This window comes from Lithobates pipiens, unplaced genomic scaffold, assembly GCF_037356315.1.
Source record: "Lithobates pipiens isolate NorthernLeopardFrog02 unplaced genomic scaffold, aLitPip1_a1.2 Scaffold_8, whole genome shotgun sequence".
NCBI classification, from domain to species: domain Eukaryota; kingdom Metazoa; phylum Chordata; class Amphibia; order Anura; family Ranidae; genus Lithobates; species Lithobates pipiens.
The window spans coordinates 225,690,310-225,717,367 of record NW_027507903.1 but is presented as its reverse complement, the minus strand read 5'-3'; the positions used below and the strand labels follow the sequence as shown (position 1 = coordinate 225,717,367).

General features: G+C 44.4%; 1 protein-coding gene across 1 annotated transcript in view; it reads left to right on the top strand.

Moving 5' to 3' along the window:
• SCAF11 (SR-related CTD associated factor 11) overlaps positions 1-27,058 on the top strand; it is a gene marked incomplete in the record, with an annotated part of 153,932 nt that overhangs the window by 28,879 nt on the left and 97,995 nt on the right. Inside the window, 6 exon segments of the mRNA XM_077472975.1 lie at positions 5,410-5,564; positions 15,206-15,283; positions 15,774-15,859; positions 16,108-16,163; positions 17,932-17,963; positions 24,067-24,158. Coding sequence (XP_077329101.1) covers positions 5,410-5,564; positions 15,206-15,283; positions 15,774-15,859; positions 16,108-16,163; positions 17,932-17,963; positions 24,067-24,158 — 499 coding nt within the window.

The window sequence follows — 27,058 nt, the reverse complement described above, 5'->3', positions numbered from 1 at the left end:
TAGTGTTTAGTTGAATTATAACTTGCAATTCAAGCACTCCTCCAGCAAGGAGTGATAGCCCCAGATACGTCCTCAAAAAAAAAATTCAGGGGTTTCTATTACGTTCTGTTCACTGTCACAACAATTCTGGACTTAAAACCTTAAAGGTGCGCAAGTTTCGTATAGAGTTGGTTAATTTTGTGATTGCCTCCTTACATCAAGGGGATTTCTTTGCCTTAATCTTAAGGACGTTTGCCTGCACGCCCCCTATTTGCTGCAACCACCACCATTTCCTTTAGTTTGTAGAAGAGACGCATTACCAGTTTGTCTTGTGTCAGCACCATATGTCTTCAAAAAGTCACTAGCTCCGATCTTGGCTCTTTCATGCCTATGTGGGATAGTGGTGGTCTACCTGAACACCTGCTCCTGCGAGCAGTTAGCCTTAGGCCTCAAATGAGATCTCTTCAGTACTGTCAAGACATTGGGAGAATTCAGTTCTGCTTCTATCCCTTTGCTTGGAGTACCTAGGAATTTTTCTGGACACCAGCGTGGCCAGGACTTCTGATGAACACATTTTAAAAAGTCTTTCATGTACATTGCTTATGTCACTACAGATAGCATCCATCAGTTTCTACCTGGGAACTTTTGGGTCTCGTGGTGGCTTCCTTTTTTTGAGGCAGTTGCTTACACATGCATCATTCCTGACCGCTACAGAGATTCTCACAAAAAGGAAATTACTTGGGTTTGCTGGGTTTGCTGGATCAGCTCATCCATCTGTCTTACCCGACATGCACTACTATGCAAAGATTTTAGGCAGGTGTGAGTAAAAATGCTGTGTATTCAAGTGATTGTAAAGTCTTTTTGTTAAAAAAAAAAAAAAAAAAATTATAGTGGTTTTGCACAGGGAAGCCTTGATTCTCCTTCTCTCGAATCCTTCTTTGCTGCTGCTAGACCCTGCCTCCTGTCGAGTGGCCTTTATAGCAAGCAGTTTGCTATGGGGGCACCCGAGCTGAGGTGCGGCTCCCTGTGTACATTTAGACATGGAGCTGCTGCTTGGCCCTGCTCTCTTCTGATTTGCTCCCATTGCTGTCAAAGTCTGTTAGCCAATGGCTACTGCTGTGTCTTAGCCAATCAGAGGGAGTCCTGGACAGCCAAGGGATACATGGACATCGCTGGACGGAGAAGGGGCTCAGATAAGTATTAGGGGTTGCTGGAGAGGCTGCTCCACACAGAAGGCTTTTTATCTTCATGCATGGAATGCATGAAGATAAAAAAAACCTGCCTTTACAATTCCTGTTAAAGGACAAGTTCACCTGGAACACATTACATGTGCCACCTGTTTTTTAGGGTGTAGCATGTAACCTGTTTCTGCTCCTGCAGCCACTCCTGGAATCCGCTGCCTCTTTGGAACAGCAGTACGGGAGAAGTTCCCTGTGCTTACTGTCACTTTTTCAAAAGAGCATTTCCATGTGGGGCTTTGCACACTTGGCTGCCTCATTCATTCAGAGTTCTGTGAATGAACGAACTAAAAGTACTAACCATCCTTTTGGCTGTTGGCTTGCAGCTCTTAATGAACGTCAACAGCTCTGTTGTGCTCCAGAATGGCCCTATCGGGTACAATTGGACAGTGCCACAGCAGTGGCCTACATTAGCCCCACCAATGGGGCACCAAGAGTTCTGCTGTGGCACTGGAGGCTTTTCTCACCCTCAGTTGGGTGGAACTTCATGTATCTGCCCTCTTTGGCAGTTCTCATCCCAGTGGTGAACTGGCAACTGGCCCCTCTATTTCGATCACCAAATTGGAGCGGAATGGTCCCTTTATTCCAATGTTTCTCTCTAGACCAGTCAAAGCAGGGGAAGTCAATCTGAAAGTTTCCACGTAGCCCAAGTTCGGTACCAGGAAACGTTAGATGTTCTCTTGGCTCCATGGCACATGTACTCCCTAATATACAGTATCTCACAAAAGTGAGTACACCCCTCACATTTTTGTAAATATTTTATTATATCTTTTCATGTGGCAATGAAGAAATGACTTTGCTACAAGGTAAAGTAGTGTGTGTACAGCTTGTATAACGTTGTAAATTTGCTGTCCCCTCAAAATAACTCGCACAGCCATTAATGTCTAAACCGCTGGCAAGAAAAGTGAGTAACCCCTCCACATTTTTGTAAATTTTATTATATATTCATGTGACAACACTAAAGAAATTACACTTTGCTACAATGTAATGTAGTATGTGTACATCTTGTATAACAGTGTAAATTTGCTGTCCCCTCAAAATAACGCAACACACAGCCATTAATGTCTAAACCGCTGACAACAAAAGTGACAACCGATTTGAAAATTGTCCAAATTGGGCCCAATTAGCCATTTTCCCTCCCCGGTGTCATGTAACTCGCTAGTGTTACAAGGGAGCAGGTGTGTTAACTTTTTAGTGTCATCGCTCTCACTCTTACTGGTCACTGGAAGTTCAGTATGACGCCTCATGGCAAAGAACACTGAGGATCTGAAAAAAAATATTGTTGCTCTACGTCAAGATGGCGAACCTTGGCACCCCAGATGTATTGGAACTACATTTACCATGATGCTCAACTACACTGCAGAGTGCATGAGCATCATGGGAAATGTAGTTCCAAAACATCTGGAGTGCTGAGGTTCGCCATCGCTGGCCTATGCTATAAGAACATTGAAACTGAGCTGCAGCGGGGTGGCCAAGACAATACAGCAGTTTAACAGGACAGGTTCCACTCAGAACAGCCCTTGTCATGGTCGACCAAAGAAGTTGACTGCATTTGCTCAGCGTACTATCCAGAGGTTGTTTTTGGGAAATGGACGTATGAGTGCTGCCAGCATTGCTGCAGAGGTTGAAGGGGTGGGTGTCAGCATGTCCGTGCTCAGACTATACGCTGCACACTGCCTCAAATTGGTCTGCATGGCTGTTGTCCCAGAACGAAGCCTCTAAAGATGATGCACAAGAGAGCCTGCAAACAGTTTGCTGAAGACAAGCAGCCTAAGGATGTGGATTGCTGGAACCATCTCCTGTGGTACGAGACAAAGATAAATTTGGTTCAAATGGTTGTCAAGCGTGTGTCGGCAACCAGGTGAGGAGTACAAAAACACAAGTGTGTCTTGCCTACAGTCAAGCATGGTGGTGGGAGTGTCATGGTCTGGGGCTGCATGAGTGCTTCCAGCACTGGGGAGCTACAGTTCATTGAGGGAACACTGAATGCCAACATGTACTGTGACATACTGAAGCAGAACATGATCTTCTTTCTTCCGAGACTGGGCCGCAGGGCATTCTTCCAACATAACGACCCCAAACACACCTCCAAGGTGACCATTGCCTTGCTAAAGAAGTTGAGGGTAAAAATGGACTGGCCAAGCATTTTTTCAGACCTAAACACGATTGAAAATCTGTCGGGCATCCTCAAACGGAAGGTGGAGTGCAAGGTCTCTAACATCCACCAGCTCTGTGACGTCATGGAGAAGTGGAAGAGGACTCCAGTGACAACCTGAGAAGCGCTGGTGAATGCCATTCCCAAGTGGGTTAAAGCGGTGCTGGAAAATAATGGTGTCCACATAATATTGAGACTTTGGGCCCAATTTGTACATGTTCACTTAGGGGTGTACTCCCTTTCGTTGCCAGCGGTTTACACATTAATGGCTGTTATTTTGAGGGGATAGCAAATGTACACTCACTACTTTACCTTGTAGAAAAGTGTAATTTCTTCAGTGTTGCATGAAAAGATATAATAAAATATTTACAAAAATGAGGGGTGTACTCACTTTTGTAAGATACTGTATGCCTTTCCCTGTTATCCAAGAGCGCTTTCTGTTTATCCTGTTGGCTCCAGACTGGCTTTGCAGGGCTTAGTTGGTGGATCTTGTTCTGTTGGTTACAGATGCCGTGGCATTTTCCAGTCCACATGGGCCTTCTTTCTCAAAGTCCAATCTTACACACTGTTTTAGTAAATGGCTTTAACAGCTTGGCTGTTGAAAGACTGGTGCTATAGAACTAATGCCGCGTACGCACGACTGACTAGGTCCGATGGACTTTCCGAATGAACGGACTTGGCCACACACAAGCACACCAAAATCTGACGGATTCGAACATGATGACGTATGACCAGACTAGAATAAGGAAGTTCATAGCCAGTAGCTAATAGCTACCCTAGCGTCGGTTTTTGTCTGTCAGACTAGCATACACACGAACAGATTTCTCGGTCCGGCGGAGTTCCGGTGGGAAAATTTAAAACCATGTTCTATTTCTAAAGTCTGCTGGATTTTTGGCAAGCAAAGGTCCGATGGAGCCCACACACACGATCGAATTGTCTGACTCGTTCCGTCTGACCTTTGCTGTCAAAAAGTCCGGTCGTGTGTACGTGGCATTGGGATTTTCCCAGGCTATCATTTCTACTATGCTTCATGCTTGGAAGTCCACTTCCTGGTTCATCTACTATCGCACCTGGAAGGCAAATGTCACTTAGAGGTCTTCATCCCTGCAAGTTTACCATTGCTCCCTCTACTCCTCCTCCTTTCTTCAGGATCCTTGACACACAACACTGAAAGGTCAAATATAGGCCTTGGCTGTTTTTCTTTCTTTCAAAGACCCCTGGCTTCTATCTCCCTCATTCGTACTTTCATTCAAGGGGTTACTTGGGTAGATGGAACTCTACACATTCTATCTAGTGACCTTCCATGCATTAAAAAACCCAGTAATGAAAGGGATTTTGGTTGTGCCAAAAAAAGTATTGCATATCCATTATGTAACAAATACAAAATCTTTAACAATATGAAGACGTGTGCAATCTGTCATCAAAAAAATGTTGCAAATGTATACAAACATGCACAAGAGCGGGAGGGGTTTGCCTCTACATCGCTGCCCTAGGTTGTGCTTTTAGTTTAGTTGAACCTAGCATCTTGTAGCCAAAAAAAATGGGAGCATCAAACTGTCATGAGGTATGGCTCTTTCAATGACTGAAAGAAACCATTTTTATGGCAAGTACAAAAATTACTTTCCCCCCTGCTTGAAATCTGCTTTACCAAAAGTTAAAAATTGGTGGAGGTGTTACTTGAAGCCGTTTTTATACTTGTAGAACCTGTTATATGTTAATATATTGTTTTTATCTTTTAGTCTAGGTTCACGCTATTGCCTCATGTGACTCGCAGCAGGGGTCTGGTGCGTCCTCATTTTTACAGTTTTCAGCCCAAATTTTTGGGTTGAATTCAGTCCTGAAATGGACCAAAAGACCCCTGTGCAAATTCGCAGTGGAGCCGCAGCGGAGAGATATGAACAGTCTCTGTAGAGACCCGGTCACAATCTCCCACAATCCATGGGTGTAAACCCAGCCTTAAAATTTCTAAAATACAGGGACTGTTTGCAAAAATGTAAATGTAATTTTTTTTTTGTTCTGTCTTTGAAAATTTTACAGGTGACGAAGGCAAAGATGGGACTGGTACCAGTACTTTAGCGTTAAGTTCAACTGAGAGGTGTCCAATTTGTCTGAACAGTCTTTCCCTGGAGGTTGGCTTTCCAGAAGATTGTTGTCACGCTTTCTGTATATCCTGCATTCTTAAATGGTGTGAAGTAGGTATCAAATTAAATATTAAAGGCTCTAGAGTTTTTCTGTGTGTGATGTTTTTTCTGTCAGGGCATACTTTGCTATCCTTGATAAAACCAGCATTTGGCATGGGGATTTTTAGGCTTGAAATAAATCCTAGGTGAAAGGAGGATAAAGAGGAGTTCCCCTTAATTTTTTTTTTTTTTTTTTAGTCAGCAGCTCCAAATACTGCAGCTGCTGACTTTTTTAATAATCGGACACTTACCTGTCCCAGGGTCCAGCGATGCGGGGAAACAAAGCCCCGCTCGTCCGTCCTGTTCACCCCCCTTCTGCTTGGAGGTGCCAGCATTCTTAATTGTGGGCACCTGGCCACTTTAAGTTTCATGGCATTGTTACACTGTTGTTGTTTTTGCTGTTCTAAATAGATTTTAGGTAAATCTCCTGTGTTTGCTTGCCTTGCCTTGTAATGATGGGTTCACATGTGGCTTGGCTGCAGTTTGTAGTGTCATGGCTGATTACCCTATGTTCATGCTTCAAATATCTAGCTTTTTCCCTTCTTGCACATACAGAAAAATACCTGCGATTTTGCTACAAATCCAGTCAGCTGCTAACTTTAAGCCCTTCATGTTTGCATTGTAGCCAAAAGATGGTTACGGCATGGGCTTACTTTGCTGGGAGGTTGTCCAAAGACATCTTCTCGTGATCCCACTACCTGCGTGCCCCCTGCAGCCTGCTCTGTGATCGATGAGTGAGTCAGACAGACTATGAAAAAAAAATATACAAATTTCATGAGCTAAAAACTGGCCTCGGCAGGAAAGGGGTAAAAGTGCCCAGTAGGCAAGTGGTTAATGAGCAGACAGCCATGCCTTCGTAGTGAATCCCAAGCCTTGTTAGAACTGCCCGACAAAGGGCTGAAAATATTTATATCTGTGGAACATATGTATATTTGCCATGGGGATTAAAAGTTGGAAGTGGGGGAAGGGACAAGAAGGGAGACGGAACTCCTGTCTGTAGCATCCAAAGGAGCCCTTTTCAATCTTGTGTAGTAAGATCAGCATCCCCAGCTGACCCCAGGACAATATAAGTCTTTAACCACTTGCCAACTGCTGCACACATATATACTTCGGCAGAAGGGCTCGTACGGGAAAATGGGCATACCTGTACGTCCCTTTAAATGTGCCACCTTGCAGATCGGCCTAAACTGAGGAAAATTATATATCTTTTTTTGGGGGGGGGGGGGGGGATATTTATAGCAAAATTGTGTGTGGTGTCGTCGTCCCGCAAAAAAAAAAAACGCAGAGGTGATCAAATACCACCAAAAGAAAGCTCTATTTGTGAGAAAAAAGGACGTTGATTTTGTTTGGGTACAACTTTGCACGACCACAATTGTCAGCTAAAGCAACACAGTTGCGAATCACAAAAAATACTCTGGTCAGGAAGGGGGTTATCTCCCGGGGCTGAAGAGGTTAAAGTAGAAGTTTAACCTAAAGCTAACTCTAAATCTACACGCAGCCACATTCTAAGACTAATCTATCTAGCCCTGTAAAGCAAAAACTTTTTTTTTGTAGGCGTGTGCAGAAGAGGCAGTTGACAACAGAAGCCCCATAGTAAATGTATGGGTGACGTTGCTTCTCAGTCATTTCCCAGCCAGCTGACGCTTCCACACCGCATCCACCGCTGGAGACCAGACCAGCTGCAGAAAGTGTGTGTGTATATATATATATTAGGGCTGCAACTAACTATTTTCATAATCGATTCGTTTTCTGATTTATTGTTTCGATTTAATCGGTTAATAACCTTTTAAAAAAAAAAAAAAGTGGGTCAAATTGACTTTCATTTTCAACCACAGTGATGGGAAAATTTGGAAATGGAAAACTTGTCAAAGCAATTTTCTGACAGTGTATGTGGTTTTCATTCAGAAATGATTCATTTTAACCAGTTCCCGACCAGCGCACTCGATCGCCGTGGGCATACCCGCGATCGTCTCACGCGGTGGCTGAACGGAGAGATGCTGTTGTAAACAGCATCTCCCCATTCTGCAACAAGTGACTGATCTCTGCTCCATGTGATTGGAGCAGAGATCGGTGTTCACTAAATGAAAGCCCAGCCCCCAACAGTAACACACACCCCTAGGAACACTTAACCTCTACACTGACACCCACTGGTTAACCCCTTCACTGCCCGTGTCATTTACACAGGAATCGCTGCATTTGTATGGAAAAAAAAAATAAGTAAAAAAATGTTTGTTTTTTTTTCAAAATTGACGCTCTATTTTTGTTTATAGCGCAAAAAGTATAAACAGCAGGGGTGATCAAATACCACCAAAAGAAAGCTCTGTTTGTGGAAAAAAAGGACGTCAATTTTGTTTGGGAGCCACGTCGCATGACCGCGCAATTGTCAGTTAAAGCGACGCAGTGCCGAAACGCAAAAAGTGGTCTGGTCTTTGGCCAGCAAAATGGTCCGGGGCTGAAGTGGTTAAAAACAAGTGGATTCTTTCATTCAGTGAATGTACAAAGATTTTTCATCTGAATATTCTCATCTGAAAATTGATCTGTGTGGCCAGCATAAGGCTCGGTGCACACCTATACAATTTGCTTTTGATCTGTTTCGGTAGTGCTTTTTTGCTGTGCGTTTTGATTTTTGCGCACGTGATTTTACTGCAATTTGCGTTTTTTTTTTTTTCCATTTTTTTTTTTTTTTTGGGCAGATGAAAACACACAGCTGCAAAAACACATTACATGCTTTTCTGCAGCTGCTCCATTGAAGTTTATTGAACCAATAAAGCACCATTTTGCGTTAAGTCCCTGAACCTTTCAGATGTGAACGTGTCCCATAGGAAACCATGTAAATGACCTGTAGTGCATTTCTGCAAAAAGCACCAGAACACAGATGTGAACCATATCTAAGACGTTTAGTAACATAATGGGGTTAACAAAAACTAAAATGAGCCCTTTATAGTAGGAAAAAAGCAGATAATCACTACTGTAAGGGGTTAATTTTTTTTACTGTAGAACTGTGAAAGTAATATTTGCGGTAGCAATTATTTGTTCTTTGTACTATAAAGGGCTTATTTTAACCCCATTATGTTACTGGCCCATTTAATCGATTATGTAAATAGTAATTGATTTCATCGATTAGTTTCAGCCCTAGTATATGTGTGATTATATAATATATATAATATATATACGCGGCTGTGCTGGCTGTGCTGGCTGTGTCCGGTTTCTCATGTCCCTGGAGGTGCCTGTGTCCTTTGCAGCGCTGATCACCACCATTTATTCAGCTCTGTCCCTCACGGTATCAGCATCAGGGGCCATCTTGGGTTTGGGCAAGGGAAGCTTTTGTCCTTCTACTGGATGCCGGCAGCCATTTTCTAGAAGCCTGAACATGTTTTTCAGCTTTCTCTAGCGGCATTTGTCCCTGTGCTCTGGCAGCCATTTTCCCAGTGTTTTATGTGCTTATACTGGACACTGGGCGGCCATTTCCTTTGAGCCTGCGCACATTGCAGTGTGGTTTCAGCGCCATTAGTAGTAGCTTTCCCTGACAGAGTGGATCCCTCTGCACCTGGGAGCCAACAGACCACAGGTACTACTTGCTGGATAGCGCAGAACCCTTCAGGGTGGTGAGTCCTGCAGGAAAGAGTCCCTCAGCCAGCAGCAGTAAGGAGGGTGGACTGTCACTGTCCTAAGTACCCTATGGGTGGCAGACAGGGTAGGGTCAGCATGGCTTCAGAAACTTGCTTCTTTCCCCGAAATCCAGGCAATTGCAGCCGGTTCGCCTGCGCAATGCGCAGTGCCCTTGGACGCCTTGTCGGCGGTCCTCAATTCGTTTGTTGCCAAGATTGAGGCGGTGCTTGGGCACAAGGTGCTCCCCCCCCCCGATCCTCTGGGGAGACCTCTGATGCAGACTCTGGTCCTCCTGGGGCTGGTGACCCCTGTTCTGTCGTTTCAGATGATGCTGACCAGGACCATTCGGACAGTGAGGATGAGTCCCTGCCTGGGACAAAGTTCTTGTTGGAGCACTTATCACAGCTGTGCATGATACTCTGAAGAATCAGGAGCCAGTAGATCCCTCTGTCCCTTTTGGGTCTGACTTATTCTGACTTATTTTGACAAGTTCATTCACAAGGAATGGGGTCGCCTGCAATGGACCTTTTGGTCCCCAAATACATGGCAGTGCGTTGCCCCTTTGAGGAGAGCCTTCTCAAAAAGTGGTCGGCTTCTTCGGTCGTTGACCCCCCCCCACCCAGTGTCCAGGTTAAACAAAGTAATCGCGATCCCGGTAGAAGGGACTGCTGCATTTAAGGATCCCATGGACAGGGAGGCTGAGGCAGTGGCTTGTTGCTTGTTTACGGTTGTGAGGTCAACCATGCAACCAGTACTGGCATCCGCACTTGTGTCGCAAGACACTGAGTGTGCAAAACTGTTGCACCCGAATTGGGAGAACAGCAGGCTTCTCCTGTCTTTGTGGAACCAGCAGACCAACTAGTGTATGGCCTTAAGTATGTGTTTGACGCGGCCCTGGATACCCTCCCCGTTATCCAGGACTTCAGTGTCAGCAGTGATGCTGAGGTGCCTGATTTGGTTGAAATGCTGGTCTGCTGACCAGGCATCCAAAAAAGCCCTGACAGATCTTCCCTCCCTTGGCAACCGGCTCTTTGGAGCCTCTTTATATGACATTATTAAGAATGCCACAGGTGGTAAGAGTACTCTATTCCCACAGGCCAGGAAGGCTAAGGAGCCACACCGTAGGCAAGGGCCCTCTTTTTCCACTCAAATGGCTTTTTTGTCCGCCTGGAGCTTCGGCTAAACGTCCCCAGCCCGACAGGACGACCACGGAAGGGCAGAAACGTCCCTGGAACCGCAAGCCTGCGAACAAAAGTACTACTGCATGAAGGCTTGCCCCCACCCATGACTCAGGTGTGGGGTCGCCTTCGGAGTTTGCAGCCCGGTCGTTCCCTCGACTGTCCGACCAATGGGTCTGCGATCTGATTTCCTATGGCTACAAGATAGATTTCCTCTCTTGGCCACAAAACAGATTCTTCCCCTCCAGCATACCCGTTCTCCCAGCTAGCCTGGGAGGCTCTTGGGGGCAGTAGGGGACCTGCTGAATCGCGGGTGATTGTACCTGTTCTGGAATCGGAACGTTTCCAGGGGTTCTACTCAAACCTGTCTAGTTCCCAAGAAGGAAAGGGGTACATCCAATCTTGGATCTAAAAGCCCTCAATCACTTTGTGAAAGTGCAGAGGTTCAGAATGGAATCAGTTAGCTCAGTAGTCGCTGCACATACCCATATGCCTCTGGCATCAAAAGTTTCTGCGATTTCAGTCGGGGAAGCCCACTACTCTACCAGTTTGTGGCCCTTTTGGTTTGGTATCAGCCCCCAAGTCTTTACCAAGATATTGGCTCCTGTGTTGGCGTTGCTACGGCAACGCGGGATCGCGATCGTGGGTTACTTAGATGATCTCCTCCTGAGAGCTTCTTCTGCCTCAGAGTTAGAAGATGTGGCAATCACCATGCAGACCCTGCAAGAATTTGGGGGTTGTTGAACCTAAAAAAGTCGGTGATAGTATCGACTCAGCATTTGGAGTACCTAGGCTTGCTGCTGGACTCCATGGAAGCGAGTGTTTCTCCCTTCAGACAAGATGCATACTCAAAGCCGGGGTAAAACTGCTGATGAACTGCAAGTGGTTGTCGCTGCGCTTCTGCTATATTCTGATATATGCGAGTCCTGAGACTCATCTTGGCCTCCGAGGCAGTACCATATGCCCGGTTCCACACCAGAGTCCTACAGAAGGAGATCTTGACAAAGTGGGACAGATCTCCGTTGTCCCTGGATCGACATACAGGTGAGCCAGTTAATCAGGGGTTCCCTGTTCTGGTGGCTGAGGTCCCCGGTGCTTTAGTCCGGGAAGTTGTTCCTACCTCCTGAAATAGACGGTGATCGCAACGGACGCCAGCCTATTCGGCTGGGGTGGCGTGATTGGAGTTCAGTCGACTCGGGGCCTCTGGTCGACAGAGGAATCAAAGTTGCGATCTGCTCGAACTGAGAGCGATCAGGCTATGCCTCTCCATGGTCAATGAGACCGCAAGGGCGTCCGATCAGGATCCAGTCAACGCCACTGCTGTGGCATACGTCAATCGGCAAGGAGGAACAAGAAGCTCGGCCGCCGCACAGGTCGCTCACATACTTCGGTGGGCAGAGTGACATGTATTGGCCCTGTCGGCCATTTACATCCCGTGTGTGGAGAACTGGCAGGTGGACTGTCTAAGTCGTGGGATGCTGGACCCAGGAGAATGGGCGTTGCATCCAGAGACGTTCAGGCTACTGGGCACACCAGATGTGGATCTTCTGGCCTTCTGTAACAATCAGAAGGTGCTGAGATTCGTGTCCAGGATGAGATCCGTGGACAGATGCGCTGGTGACTCCATGGGATCAGCACCAGCTGATCTATGCCTTTCCTCCACTGAAACTGCTACGTTTGTTTTGCAGAGTGGAAGCCGAGGGGATCCCAGTAATACTGGTTGCCCCAGATTGGCCTCAGCGTCCTTGGTACGCAGATCTAGTGTGCCTGGTGGCAGACACTCCCTGGTGACTGCCGTTGCGAGAGGACCTTCTGTCTCAAGGTCTGATTTCTCCATTCTGTTTTACCATCGTTGGCTTTAACGGCATGGCTATTGAGAGCCAGGTGTTCAGGAACCGGGGTCTGTCGGACTTGGTGATCCCTAGTATGTTGAGAGCACGGAAATCATCTTCTCAGAAGATATATCTTCGTGCCTGGAAGGCCTACATCTCCATGTGTGAGGAGAAAGGATGGAATCCATGCTCTTTTTCGATACTCAGGATCCTGCTGTTTCTTCAGCAACGGGTGGACCAGAAATTGGCGTTAAGCACCATTAAAGGACAAATATCAGCTTTGGCTGTCCTTTTTCAGCGACACCTTGCGTCTCACTCTATAGTGAGTACTTTTGCTCAAGGGGTGCGACATGTAGTCCCTCCGGTGCGTCCGTTACCCCTGTGGGATCTGAACCTGGTATTATTGGCGCTTCAGAAACCACCATTTGAACATATCGGAGGGTTTCCCCTATTGACTTTCCCAGTGGCCATCACATTGGCCAGGAGGGTTTCGGAACTGGTGGCCTTGTCCTGCAAGTCACCCTATCTGGTTATCCACAAGGAAAAGGTGGTGTTGCGTCCGCAACAGTCTTTTCTGCCGAAGGCAGTCTCGGCGTTTCACATCAATGAGGGCATTGCGTTACCCTCTGTGTCCTAAGCCGACACATCCTAAGGAGGTGGCCCTTCATGCTCTGGACGTGGTTCGGGCTCTGAAGGTGTATTGGTCTGCCACGGTTCCATTCCGGAAGTCAGACTAACTGTTTGTTTTGGTTGCTGGTCCAAAGAAAGGCATGGCAGTCTCGTCGGCCACCATTTCCAGGTGGATCAGACAGATTGTAGTACAAGCCTACGCCTTGAAAGGGCAGGTGCCCCCCTTTCCGGTCACGGCCCACTCCACGAGGGCAATTTGGAACTTCTTGGACCTTTTCGACATCAAGCGCCTGTCGCTCAAGTGTGTAAAGCGGCGACCTGGTTGTCTGTCCACACGCTTACAAAGTTCTACAAGGTAGATGCCAGTTCATCGGGTGATGCCTGTTGTGTTTTTTTTTTTTTTTTTTTTTTTTTTTTTTTGCATTTGTTACTGCAGTTATTGGTGCGGTTAGAGGGTAGGGCTTCTCCGTTGAGGCGCGCCGTTTTTTTTTTAACGTTTGTACTAGCTCCCACATGCCATGGTGGATGAAGTTTTTTTATGGTGTTTTCCCACCCCTCGTTTTGGCACTACTTGGGGACGTCCCAATAGTCTAAAGAGAGAAGCTGTGTCAGTCGGTGAATATAAGAGAAAATAGGATTTTTTGTACTCGCCGTAAAATCCTTTTTTCTGTAATTCACCGCCTGACAGCACCCGCCCCTCATATTTTTCTTTAATACTGCTTGTTGACTTACTGAGGCTGCAGTAGCATGCTGAGGGGTTGTTGCCTAAGGGACCGCCCCTTGGGTGAAACTAGAAAGTTTATAGTTTTTTATTATCGCATGTAATGCCTAGTCTTCTCCTGAAGGTGGCATAACAACCCAATGGTCTAAAGAGAAGCTGTCAGTTGGTGAATTGGAGAAAAGGATTTTATGGTGAGTACAAAAAATCCTATTTTTTTTTTTTTAATACATTTTGACTTGATATACAAGTAACATCATGTCGCAACTGAGTATAAAAGGAGAGGTGCCTCTAAGTTCAGCAATATGGTTACATTTAATGAAGGTACAACATTTATCAACTCACATGGTTGATAATTAAGAGGCGCGTCTGAGTATGCAGGCATTCGGGGTTAAGCTGTCCACATAAACCTTTTGTCCTCACCGCCGTTGATGTCTTTCCATGCTGCCCTCCACGCCCGATTCAAGCCTCGCTTTCAGATCCCTCTACTGCAGGTTAGTCTTCCCGGTCACAATTGCAGACTAACAGCGGTGAGAGCCGGCGGTGCGGGGGATGGTTTGTGGACAGCTTTACCCCAGATGCCTGCATACCTAGATGTGCCTCTTTTAATCATCAAAAATGTGAGTTGATGTTTTTACTTTCATTAAATGTAACCCTATTGCTACACTTAGAGGTGCCTCTCTTCTCTTTTATACACTGTAGCTCCTGGTAGATTTTGCCTATTACATGGCTATAATCTCTTTATTTGGACTATATACTGAAGGACTTATGAATAAATGGTTGTGGAATGGATCATTTGAGTTTCCATTATTTCTTATGGGAAAATTTGCTTCGATATACAAGTGCTTTGGATTACAAGCATGTTTCCCGAACAAATTATGCTCGCGATCCAAGATTGTACTGTACTGTACCGTGATTCTGTATTTGCCAAATGCTGCAGAATTCTCCCTCCACTGATTCTGGCTACAACCATTTTAACTGTGGGCAGCTGAAGCTGCTGCCTGATCACTTCCTGCATTTACACCCACACCTACAGCTGTGCAGACCTGCAGTTCTCATTGGCCCTTTTGACTCTCACCCCACCCCCCTCCCTGGCAAACTCTCATGAAAGAGAGTTGTGCATGATGCAATAAGCCTAGGCTTATTTCTAGTCAATAGACAGGAAAGTACACTGTATAAGGTATTTACGAGCAGAAAAATTTTTTACTTTCCAAAGTTAAAACCACAAGGGCAGAAGACTTAAAATGACTCTAGTTTGGTTTTAAGATCAGCACACAAGAATTGAAATTTCGATGGTTCAGCAGGGACCCTTCCTTGTTAGACAGATGCAGATCATTAGATTGGCTTCTGTCAAACTGGACTGCCGGAAAACTTTTTCAATTAACAGCTAGCATTAGCGGCTTGCAGGGCTGATCAGTGTATTCTGACTTGGCGTATATTCAACGTTTAAAGCTGCCTGTATGTCAGTCATTCGCATTAATATACAGTTTATAAAAACAAGTCTGTCAGTCACCAAGGCCATTGCATTAGTTTATAGCATGTTGTTGATGATTAGTCCATATTGGACATTTCAAGATCCTTATTTCAGCATGCACCTTAATTAGAAGGCTTTTGTTTTTTGATATTTTGGTGTTTCTTTTTTTTTTTTTGTCTAATGTCTTTTTTTTTTTTTTTTTTTTCTTCAAGACCTCCTCATCCTGCCCTGTTGACCGCAAACCCTTTCAAAACTTGTATAAAATAGATCCGGTTGGTGGATGCACCAAGGTAAGATTTTGGTTGATTATAATGCCTAAGCTAATGTATGTAAGAATGCTGAAGTGCCGTGAAATATGTGAATAAGTACATCCCATGGAGCTTGACTTTATTCTGCTACGTATTTTTGGCAAATAAAATCACAATGAGCGTACATTGGCTTACGCAAAAGTTGTTATATCGTCTACAAACTACAAGATATATTTATGGTATAGAAAAAAAGCAGAGCTTCCCATTTTAGATGGAGCTCTGCTCTAATGTTGTATGTTGACAAGGCCGACAATTTCCATTGGGTGTACTTCTTACAGGGCTCTGTATAGTGTGTGTACATATGTATGTTTGTGTATCACATTTTCAGTTCTGCAACTTATTTATTTGCATTAAACAGATTAAGTGAGTTGGTGTTTTTATATAGCCCTTCAAGTTTTGAGCACTGATGTGCCCTTTTTTTATTTATTTTTTTGCAATTTACTATGACAATTCTCTGTTTCAACCCCTAAAGATCCATGTTGTGGCAAGAACACAAAAAGAAAACTGCAGCTGCAACTTGTGCCAGTGGTGCTGTACAAAAGGGAAAATATGCTTTAGGTCAGTGAACATGAAGATATTATTTTTACAGCTGAGATGAGATCAAATTTATATTCAGTCATTTATTTTAGCAGTCTATTTATCAATAAATGGGTGGATGTGAAAAGTTGTTGCGGCCAATTGGAATTTCTGTCCTATAGTTTGGGTGGGGGAATTGATTGGCTACAGATCTTGTATGTTCCAATTTTTTATTTTCCCTAATTTTAGATATGCACTTTCTACTTTTTTTTTTTTTTTCCTTTTTATAGAACGGATGTTATGAAGAAATATGCAAATGAATTCATGACTATTTGCACAAAAGATGGTATGTTGCATTGAAAGCTACCTATTGCATTTTCCTATATAAGTGACCAGTTGGTGTTCTAACACGGCCACCTCATTGGGCAGCTAGGGGGCAGGCGAACTTATCCTTTAACCATTTGCCAACCGCAATGTGTAGATACACATTGTGGTTTACTGGGATTGGCTGAAGCTCATGAGTCGCAGGAAAATTTTTAGAAGCACCTGGTGTTTCTCTGGCTTACTGCTTCCGGCGCACCCGAAAATAATCAAAAAAAATTAAAGGGACAGTGTAAGAATAAATGCAAGTGCCCCATTCCTCCGTGCTTGCGCGCAGAAGCAGAGAGAGAGAGAAAATAGCCAGGATCACCATTTCCTTCCCTAGGATGTCTGCAAAAAATGTTTGGGGTTTATGTAATTTTCTAGCAAAAAATACTGATTTAAACTTGTAAACAAAGTGCCAGAAAAGGCTTGATCTTCAAGTAGTTAAAGGAAATTGAGCCACTATGCATTACTTTGCACCCAAGGCAAAAATTTAACCGCATGTCACATTTGGCAGGTGCTACCCCCGATGCAAGTAAATGGGGTTGAGCTGGAACTGCTGTGTAATGCACGCAGGTGTGTTGTGTCTGCATTTTGAGGGTTTCATCTTGGACGCTGTTGTGGCTGTGTGTATGCACAAATGGTTTTGTCCATGCAGTTGCTACATCAGTTGACCACATTGGGGATGCATGACCTGTGCACCCCCATGCAGATAAACATGGCCCTCCACTGGCATACCATTGTGTATGTGATCGAGCTCTAACACGCCAAAAGGGAAGTTAATTGTTGGGATTTACATATAGTTTTGCCACTTGATGGCAGATGACTCATTAGACTGGAGCTACACTGAAGATTTTTAGTAGCTTTGTTTTACTAGTATCACCAGTGCAGTTTTACCTTTATGTATTACACTAATGATACTGCAGTGTGTGTATGTGTATATGGATATAACACCCAGCTTTAAGTTTAAGTGGAACCTCACCCAAAAGGGAAAATTCTGCTGGTCTGCCTAAAACCAGTTCCTGTTGGGTCCTCTCCCAGCCTTCTGTCACAGGTCCCAGAAGGCTGCGAGACCATTAATCGTGCACACACAATAAGAAGCCAGCTGTAAAGCCGCAAGGAGTTGCAGCTGGCTTCCCAAACTAAACAAGCCAGGTCCTGGACCCGAAGGCCAAAGAGCTGGCTGGAGTGAGTACCTCACTGAATCAATGGACAGGTAATTGGCCTTATAAGTCAGCAGCTACAGTATTTGTACATTTTTGACTTAATGTGGTTGTAAAGGCAGAAGGCTTTATATCTTAATGCATTAAGATAAAAAGCCTTTTGTGTGCAGAAGCCCTCTAAGCCCACCTAATACTTACCTGAGCCCCATCTCGATCCAGCAATGTTGTCCATGAGACTCTGCTGTCTGGGACTTTCCCTCATTTGCTGAGACAGCAGTGAAGTGTCATTGGCTGCTGCTGTCAGTGAGCCCATGAGGAGAGAGAAGGGCAGTGCTGGTCTGCGGCTCCGTGTCTGAATAAGCATGGAGCTGTAGCTCGGTTTGGGTGCCCCCATAGCAAGCTGCTTGCTGCACGGGCACTCAACAGGAGGGTGGGGCCAGGAGTGCTGAAGAGGAGGATCTGGGCTGATAAGTATAACATGTTTATTTTTAACAAAAAAGACTTTATCACTTATTTTTTTGTTTCTAGGGTGAAGCGCTTTTAGCTTGATTGCAGTGTATTAACTTTTAATTTTTTTTATTTTTTAAGGATGCAAAGATGATGGCATAACAGAATTGCAGGTAATGTGTTCACTTAGGTTTGTTGTAACAGTCTATCATCCAAAACATTCAGTGGTTTGCCTTTACATCGGGGTGTCCCCATCAGTAGTCCACCCTCGCACCAAGGGGTTCCCCATCAGCTTTCCATCTTTACGCTTGTTTACAGCTGTAGTCAGTCTGGCAGCAGGGCGGGAGCTGGGAGGTATGGGCTGAGGAAGTTCCCTCATGCTGTGGCAAGCAAGTCATTAGCTTTCTAGGATGCCTGGCGGTCCTAACAACCAACTGACGGGAAGATCACAGCCCATTGGGGGAATAACCGAATTGGAGGTTATGTATTATCATTGTTTTGGCTGATTTACCCCATTATCTTAAAGCAAACATCAGTGGGACATATCTGTAACAGTTTGCCTGTCTCTGGGTCATATAGGTGTTTCTTAGAGGTGATACTCTAAAAATTAGAATATCGTTCAAAAGTTCAATTTTACTAATGCAACTTAAAAGGTGAAACTAATATGAGACTCATTACATGCGAAGCAAGATGTTCAAGCAGTGATTTGTCATAATTGTGGTGATTATGGCTTACAGCATGAAAACCCCAAATCCACAATCTCAGAAAACTTGAATATTGTGAAAAGGTGCAATATTCTAGGCTCAAAGTGTCCCACTCTAATCCGCTAATTAAGCCATAACACCTGCAAAGGGTTCCTGAACCTTTAAATGGTCTCTCAATTTGGTTCAGTAGGAATCCCAATCATTGGAAAGACTGCTGACTTGTGCAGAAAACCATCACTGACACCCTCCATAAGGAAGGAAAGCCTCAAAAGGTAATTGCAAAAGAAGTTGGATGGTTCCCAACGTGCTGTATTAAAGCACATTAATAGAAAGTTGTGGAAGGGAAAAGTGTAGAAGAAAAAGGTGCACAAGCAGCAGGGATGACCGCAGTCTGGAGAAGATTGTTACAAAAAGGCCATTCAAAAGTGCCGGGGACTTTCACAAGGCGTGGACTGAGGCTGGAGTCAGTGAATCAAAAGCCACCACACACAGATGGATCCTGGACATGAGCTTCAAATGTCGTATTCCTATTGTCGAGCCACTCCTGAACAACAAAATGTCAGAAGCGTCTTAACTGGGCTAAAGAAAAACAGACCTGGTCTGTTGCTCAGTGGTCCTAAGTCCTCCTTTCTGATTAGAGCAGATTTTGCATCTCATTTGGAAACCAAGGACAGAGTATGGCGGAAGAATCGAGAGGCACAGTCTGTGTTGATTTGGGTAGCCATGTCATCTGTTGGTGTTGGTCCACTGTTCTTCATTAAGTCCAGAGTCAATGCAGCCGTCTACCAGGAGATTATGGAGCACTTCATGCTTCCACAGAAGAGCTCTATGGGGATGCTGACTTCATTTTCCAGCGGGACTTGGCACCTGCCCGCACTTCCAAAAGCACCAAAACCTGGTTCAATGACCGTGGGATTACTGTGCTTGATTGGCCAGCAAACTCTCCTTGCCTGAACCCCATAGACAATCTATGGGGCATTGCCAAGAGAAAGAGGAGACCTTACAATGCAAAAGAGCTGAAGGCTGCTATTGAAGTATCCTGGTCTTCCATAACACCTCAGCAGTGCCACAGGCTGATGGCTTCCATGCCATGCTGCATTGAGGCAGTAATTGCTGCAAAATGGGCCCAAACCAACTGAGTATATATACATGATTATACTTTTCAGACGGCCGATATTCTATGTACATTCATTTTATTGATTTGCATAATCTATTTTCTGAGATTGTGGATTTGGGGTTTTCATAAGCTGTAAGCCATAATCGTCACAATTATGAAAAAACACGGCTTGAACTATCTTGCTTTTGCATGTAATGAGTCTATCTCGTATATTAGTTTCACCTTTTAAGTTGCATTAATGAAATTGACTTTTGCACGCTATTCTAATTTTTAGAGTATCACCTCTACATTCCAGACCTGTAAATTGGTTTCAAATAGGTTAAAAGAAGTTCAAAATCTTATCCACTTAGCGCTTTCATTTCTCAAATCAACTGAATCTGCTCAAGGACAGTTAGGTTTGCAGAATTCCCTATCTTATGTCCAAGTGTAGTTGTGCCAGTACCCATATAGGTCCGGTTCAGAGGATTCTAGTCAAACCTGTTGACGGTACTAAAGCCCAATGGGATATTCGTCTTATCCTGGACCTAAAACCCCTGAAATACCTTCACATTCCATAAGGTCAGGTATTGCCTCTTTGAGAAAACACTTGGTATCTGTAGACATTCATGATGCCCTTCTGCATATTCCCATGTATCCATTTCATCAGTACCCTTTTAAGCTTTGCAGTAGAAGACAATCACTTCCAGTTTGTTGCACTGCCATTTGGCCAATCCTGTGCTCCCAAAGTTTTTACAAAAGTCCTTGCTCCTGTTCTTGCCCTTCTCAGAGCATCCAGTTAATAGGTTATATAGAGGACCTTCTCCTGAAAGCCTCGTCTCTCTTCCAGCTTTTTGCAAATGTCCACAGGACAATTCAGATGCTTCGGTTTTGGTTGGGTCATAAACTTCCATAGCCTTCTCTTTGCCTAGAATACTTGAGTTCTGATCTTGGATAAATCCCATGCATGTAGTCCTTCCTAGCTCTGTATTTGAGGTCAGTTTCTCTGTGAGCATTCTAGGTCTTATGGTAGCTCCCTGCTGTGCCATTCACATAATTTTGAAACCTAACACAACAGCTTGACCCGGAACAAGCATGCTCCTTCTCTTGAGGTACCGACTGGTCCTGTCCAGCAAAGCACAGTCTTCCCTAACAACATGGTGGATCTCAATCCCAGTTTTGACAGTGGGGAAGTCTTTACCACTTTATCACTGGAAAGTGATAACGACTGATGGAAGGAAGAGGAAAGATCCCTGCTATCCACGGAGTCCTATAGTGGTATGAGAGACCATCTCTGCCTAGGCTCCCGTCGGGCCACGTCCACATTTTCACTCTGCCCCAGAGCTTCATCATGGGGGTGGAATAAAACTTGTTGGGCATGGCCTGGCGAGAGCCCAGACTGAGATTGTATCTCCCTCATACCACCATAGGACTCCATGGATGTGCAGCACCAGGAATCTTTCCTCTTCCTTCCAGTGACTACAGGTGCTGGGATGAGCTCCGTCCCTTGCTGGCACTCCCGTGGATGCAGCATCACCCACACTACTCAGTTACTACAGTTTTTTTATTTTATTTTTTATTTTATTTTTATTTTTCTTTAACTATGCAATAATGGGAATACTTGGAATTTTTTTTTTTTTTTTTTTTTTTTTTTTTTTTAGCTTTATATCTCGGAGAATTCCAATTGAGTCTTGATATCCTGACTACTTATAGGGTCCTGGAGTTGAGTAATTTCCCTAGTCTTCTGTATTTAATTTGCATTTAGTAATTGTATAACTGTCTTGCCCAGAAGTCGTATACCCTTTCATTCAACTTAGTGATACTAAGGTCTCGGGCTATTTTGTTTAACCACTTCAGCCCTGGAAGATTTGGCAGCTCAATGACCAGGCCATTTTCTGCGATACGGCACTGCATTGGTTTAACTGACTATTGCACGGTTGTGCTAAGCTGTAACCAAACAAAATTGCTTCCCTTTTTTCCCCACAAATAGAGCTTTCTTTTAGTGGTATTTGATCATCTCTTTGGTTTTAATTTTTTGCGCTTTTAACAAAAAAGAGCGACTATTTTGTTCTTTTTGCTAGAATATCCCCAATTATTATTTTTTTTTTTTTTAATTTTTTTTTTTTTTTTTTTTTTTTTTTTTTTTTTTTTAGAGCTATTTTTTTTCCTCCGTTTTAGGCCAATCTCTATATTCTACATATTTTTGGTAATAAAAATCGCAATAAGAGAATATTGATTTGCGCAAAAGTTATAGCTTCTACAAATTAGGGGGTAGATTTATGGCTTTTTTGTTTGTTTGTTTTTTTTTTTTGTTTTTTTCTTTTCTTTTTCCCACTAGTGACGGCAATCTGATTTTTATCGGGACTACGACACTATGGTGGACACATCAGTCACTTTTGACACATCTTTGGGATGATTGACAATTGTACAACAACCAGTGCTATAAAAATGCACTGATTACTATGTAAATGTCACTGGAAGGGGTTAACACTAGGGGGAGATCAAGAGGTTAACTGTGTTCCCTAGTGTGTTCTAACTGTGGGGGGAGGGGACTGACTATAGGAGTTGACCGATCGCGGTTCCTAGCTATTGGGCACTCAGGATCTGCCTCTCCTCACAGAACAGGGATTTGTGTGTTTACGTCGCTGTTCTGCCTCTTGTCCCTGCGCGTGGCCAGAGGTCATATGCACCCCCGCAGTGCAGCGGGTGCGAGCCTTTGCTTACTGACTTTGACAGCAGCGTGAGCCAATCTCGCCCCTGCTGTGTCTGTCAATTAGGTAGTCGAGCCTTTTGAGCAGCATCACTGGATTAAGACATGTTGCTGGTCACAGCAGTGTGCAGGGCCGCTGCAACAGCTTCAATCTAAGGTATTTCATAATAAGCTAGTATGCGATTCGTGCTAGCTCATGTCTTGTCTTGCAGAGTTTGGTGTGGTTTTTGGGTTTGCAACAACTTTAACCACTTGCCGACCAGCCACCGCAGAATAGCACAGCTGGGCGAAGCAACGCTGTGTTGCGTCGCTTCACCCTGTGACCACTAGCGGTGCGCGTGCTCCCCCGGAGCCGATGCGAGTGACCGGCGCTCACTATCACCGCTGGGCTCCCACGATCGCAGCTGACGTGCTGAGAACCGGGATCTGTGTGTGTAAAGTTTCAGGTTCCCTGAGGGGGAAAAAAAGACATTGTCTGTTCATACAGAGTATGAACAGTGATCTGTCATCTCCCCTACACAGTCCCCTCCCCCATTCAGTTGGAACACACACTAGGGAACACAACCCCTTGATCGGCCTCTGGTGTTAACCCCTTCCCTGCCAGTGACATTACAGTAAGCAATGCATTTTTATAGTACTGATCGCTGTATAAATGCCAATGGTCCCAAAAATTGTCTAAATTGTCCGATGTGTCCGCCATAACGTTTGCAGATCGCCACCACTACTAGTAAAAAAAAAAAGCCCTAACTATCCCCTATTTTGTAAACGCTATAACTTTTGTGCAAACCAATCAATATACGCTCATTGCAATTTTTCTTTTTTACCAAAAATATGTAGAACGCAAAAAATAAAAACCGCAGAGGTGATCAAATATCACCAAAAGAAAGCTCTATTTTGTGTGGGGGGGGGCATAAATTTTGTTTGGGTGCAATGTCGCACAATCGCGCAATTGACAAAGTGACGCAGTGCCGAATCGCAAAGTGCTCTGGTCAGGAAGGGGGTAAAATCTTCTGGGGCTGAAGCAGTTAAAGGGTATTAACTAATGCTCATATGAAATTCAACCTTTCTACCTGTGTCGCTGTTATTTCTGCTTTATATTGACAAATGCTATATTTGCGTGTGTCAGGGTGGCAGTGCATTGTATTTAAGCAATTTGCTAGTTTTATATTTGGTTGGTTTTGCAAATACGGTGACACTTGGGGGGGGGGGGGGGGGAAAGAAAGTATATATAAAGTGAAAAAAAAGTATATTTTTAATATTGTGGGTTTGCATTGCACATACGGCATTTGTATAATTTTTAACGCATACACCAGAGATGAGATTCTGCATTTGGGATCTATACTGGTGTTGCATAGTATAATTGAGGGTGAGTGCTAAGCCGTTTTGTAAACCTAAAATTATCCTTTATCGGAAACCTGTCAACTGTTTCACTTTTAAAAAGTCCTAAAGAAGAGCAGACGAGGTACCTGCTATATGACCCTTAAGTTTGGTCTGGGGCATCATATAGATAAGACCCATACACATTTCAGCTGTTCAGTGACTATTCTTTTTGGCTGTTGAAGCACGCTCCTTGCATAGTGAAATAGTGGGTGGATGAACCTTGGCACTGGGGAGGTCGAACTCTGAGTAATGGAGAAACCAGGGAGGGTCAGTGGGTATAAAGTAGAGTCTTTTTAAGCCAACAAAGGTGATGGCAACCTTGTGGTTAATTCTGAAATTGGTCTGAGGCTTTTTAATGGATCATTAACACGGAATCTCTTTTATTTCAGTTGAGGAATCAGAGCTATGATGACCTTTGCTTGGCTGGTGATTTTATGGTTGCATCCATTTCTGACCCTGCTGAAATAAATCACATTAATAGGTAAGCTTACTGTACAAGGTTTTAGTATGTAACACCCATAGTAAATACATCTTCATATTTCCATTGGCTTTCAATGACAACATTTTATTGGAAGAAATGAACTGGTGAATGTTTAAAAAAATATTATATACATATAACAGTGATATATTGCACAGTAGGGGTGCAACGGATCAAAAAACTATCGATCGTTCCTCGAATCAGAGTCACGGATCAGATCATCTTTCGGATCAGCAGAAAGACGAATCTTGTTACACCCACTGGTATGTTAGATTTCAGCTATTTTCAACACAATACTTGGCTTATATGCTTAAATACCATATTTGTAAATCTGACGGACTATTTAGATGTTAAATTTTAAAAGCAGCAGCAAACCTGCTGACCTTACATGGTTGCTAAAATGACAGAACACCGCTGATTTTCACATTTTAACTAAATGTGAAAATCAGAGGTGTTCTGTCACATTAGCAACCATATAGGGGTCAGCAGGTTTGCTGCTGCTTTTAAAATTTAACATCTAAACATTCCGTCGGATTTACAAATACTGTATTTAAGCATATAAGCTCCATTTTGTGTTGAAAATAACTGAAATCTGAAACTCCAGTTGGTGTAACAAGATGTCCGCTTGCCCCCTTCTCACTCTTTACTGTGCAGGAGTGTGGGGTGTAGCAAGATGGTGGCGATGAAATGCCACTTTCTGACGAGACAGCGGCCGCCGCCGGGTGTACCAAGATGGCCGCTGCTAGGCCGAAGCCGCTCCAAAGCCATGCGAGCAGATCTGAACAGGTTGACCCGTTCGGATCATGGATCGGTGACAATCTGTTGCACCCTTATTGCACAGCACTGTACTACACTCAGTAGGGGTAAAGAGAAAGTGACACAATGCTGCTGGGCATGATTTGTTTAATTTCCTTGGTAATGAGCAATTGCATCACTTTCTGCAGTGACATGTGCCCCTGCTCTGTCCAGGCTCACACGCAGGTCTGTGAAGAGCAGTTGCATGACCTGCACTGTGTGCTGGATAAGGCCCCTTTGAGACGGAGCGGCATTCGTCAAGTGGCTCTGAGCAGGCGGGTGTCAATTCATGGACATAGCCCGCTTTTTTTCTATGGAGTGGTCGGATGGAACTTTGACTACCTGGCTGTTTCCATCAGACTGTCCTTCGATCTTCCAAGTGGATGGGAAACTGATCCCCATCCTTATTTTTTTTTTTTTTTTTTTTTGCGGCTCGGATGCCAATGGACACATGTCTCCGCTGACATTCGCTGCTCCGTAGCGAACAATGGGTGGTCCGATCGGTCTGCTGGTGTGAAAGGGGCCTAACGCATAACTGCCAAATTTGTTTACAAATATATATGGTTTTATAAACGGCATATATGTATGTACTCGATGTGTAAATCATAAATGAACTTCACGACTATAAAAGGGTTGTAAAAATGTATAATTCTTCACTAACGAGGATGTCTTTATTAAAGTAATGTTTTTTTTTTTTGTTTAGAAATAGCATGTTATGCCCAGCTTAAAATGAGCCCAGCTTAAAATGCAGAGTAGAGTGGTAACTCGACTCCAGTATATGAAGGCTCCTCAAAAACTTTTCTTTACTAAACAGACTCTTTGAATATGGGGAAAAGGCAGGCAAGCTCCTCACATACCTAGTGCATAGGCCAGACAGGCCCCCAGTTGTCATCACCCTTCATGGCCCATGGGGTGGACAGATTACTGACCCACACAGCATAACCTCTAAGTTCAGGGAATTTTTTGCTGATCTATATAAAACAGTGACAGACCCTACTGACATGCAGACCACTTTCCTTCACAGCATCACCTTCCCCCAGTTGACGAAAGATCAAGTAGGCTCACTTGAGGCACCCCTCAACATGGAAGAAATAGATACTGCGATCGCCAGTTTCTCCAGATCCAAATACCCTGGATCTGACGGTCTCCCTGTTGAATTTTACTCCCAATTTAGATAACTACTAACTCCTAAAATGCTTGCATTATTTAATCACCTATTTGAAAACTTCACCTTGCCTCTCTCTATGCGGGAAGCGACCATAGTCCTTATCCCCAAACCTGGGGAGTAGGGATGAGCTCAGGTGTGTTCGCATGGTCCACGTGCAGAGCCCACCAGGTAGTCGGGGTGGCTCTTCACTAATCACAGGCAGTGAGACATTGCCTGAACTCAGCAGCCACACATCGGGACACTGTCTCACTGCCTGTGATTAGCACAGTGCTGCGCCGACTTCCTGGCGGGCTCTGCATGTGGTCCAATGCGAATGCGCCTAAGTTCATCTTTACTGGGGAGGACCTGGGCTACCCTGAATCTTATCATCCCATTTCCCTACTACAGGTGGATATAAAAATACTAGCCAAGGTACTGTCCCTTTTAGATTAAATCAAGTTATTATGTCCCTCATACATGTAGATCAAGCAGGCTTCATGCCAGGCCCCAACACTTCCTTTAATCTACGCAAACTGTACGTCAACCTACAGGCTACACACACAGAAGTTGGGTCACGGGTGGTGGTGACATTAGATACGGCGAATGCGTTCGATTCAGTGGAGTGGGGCTATCTCTGGAGCTGTTGGGAGGGATCTGGCTTTGGACCACAGTTCATCAAATGGATCCAACTGCTATATCAGGCGCCCAAGGTGGTGGCCAATGGCTGGCAGTCTCTAATGTTTTTTACCTCAGTAGGGGCACGAGACGAGGCTGCCCTCTTTCACCTCTATTATACACCTTGGCCCCTTGGTCATGTCCATTCAAGCTAACTCAGAAATAAGGGGACTGAGCCAGGGCGCCCTAACTGAAAAGATCAGCATGTATGCTGATGACACTGTTATACGGGGGGGGGGGGGGGGGGGGGGTGGGGCGGGGCTCTCCAGACAGTTGAAAGGTTCGG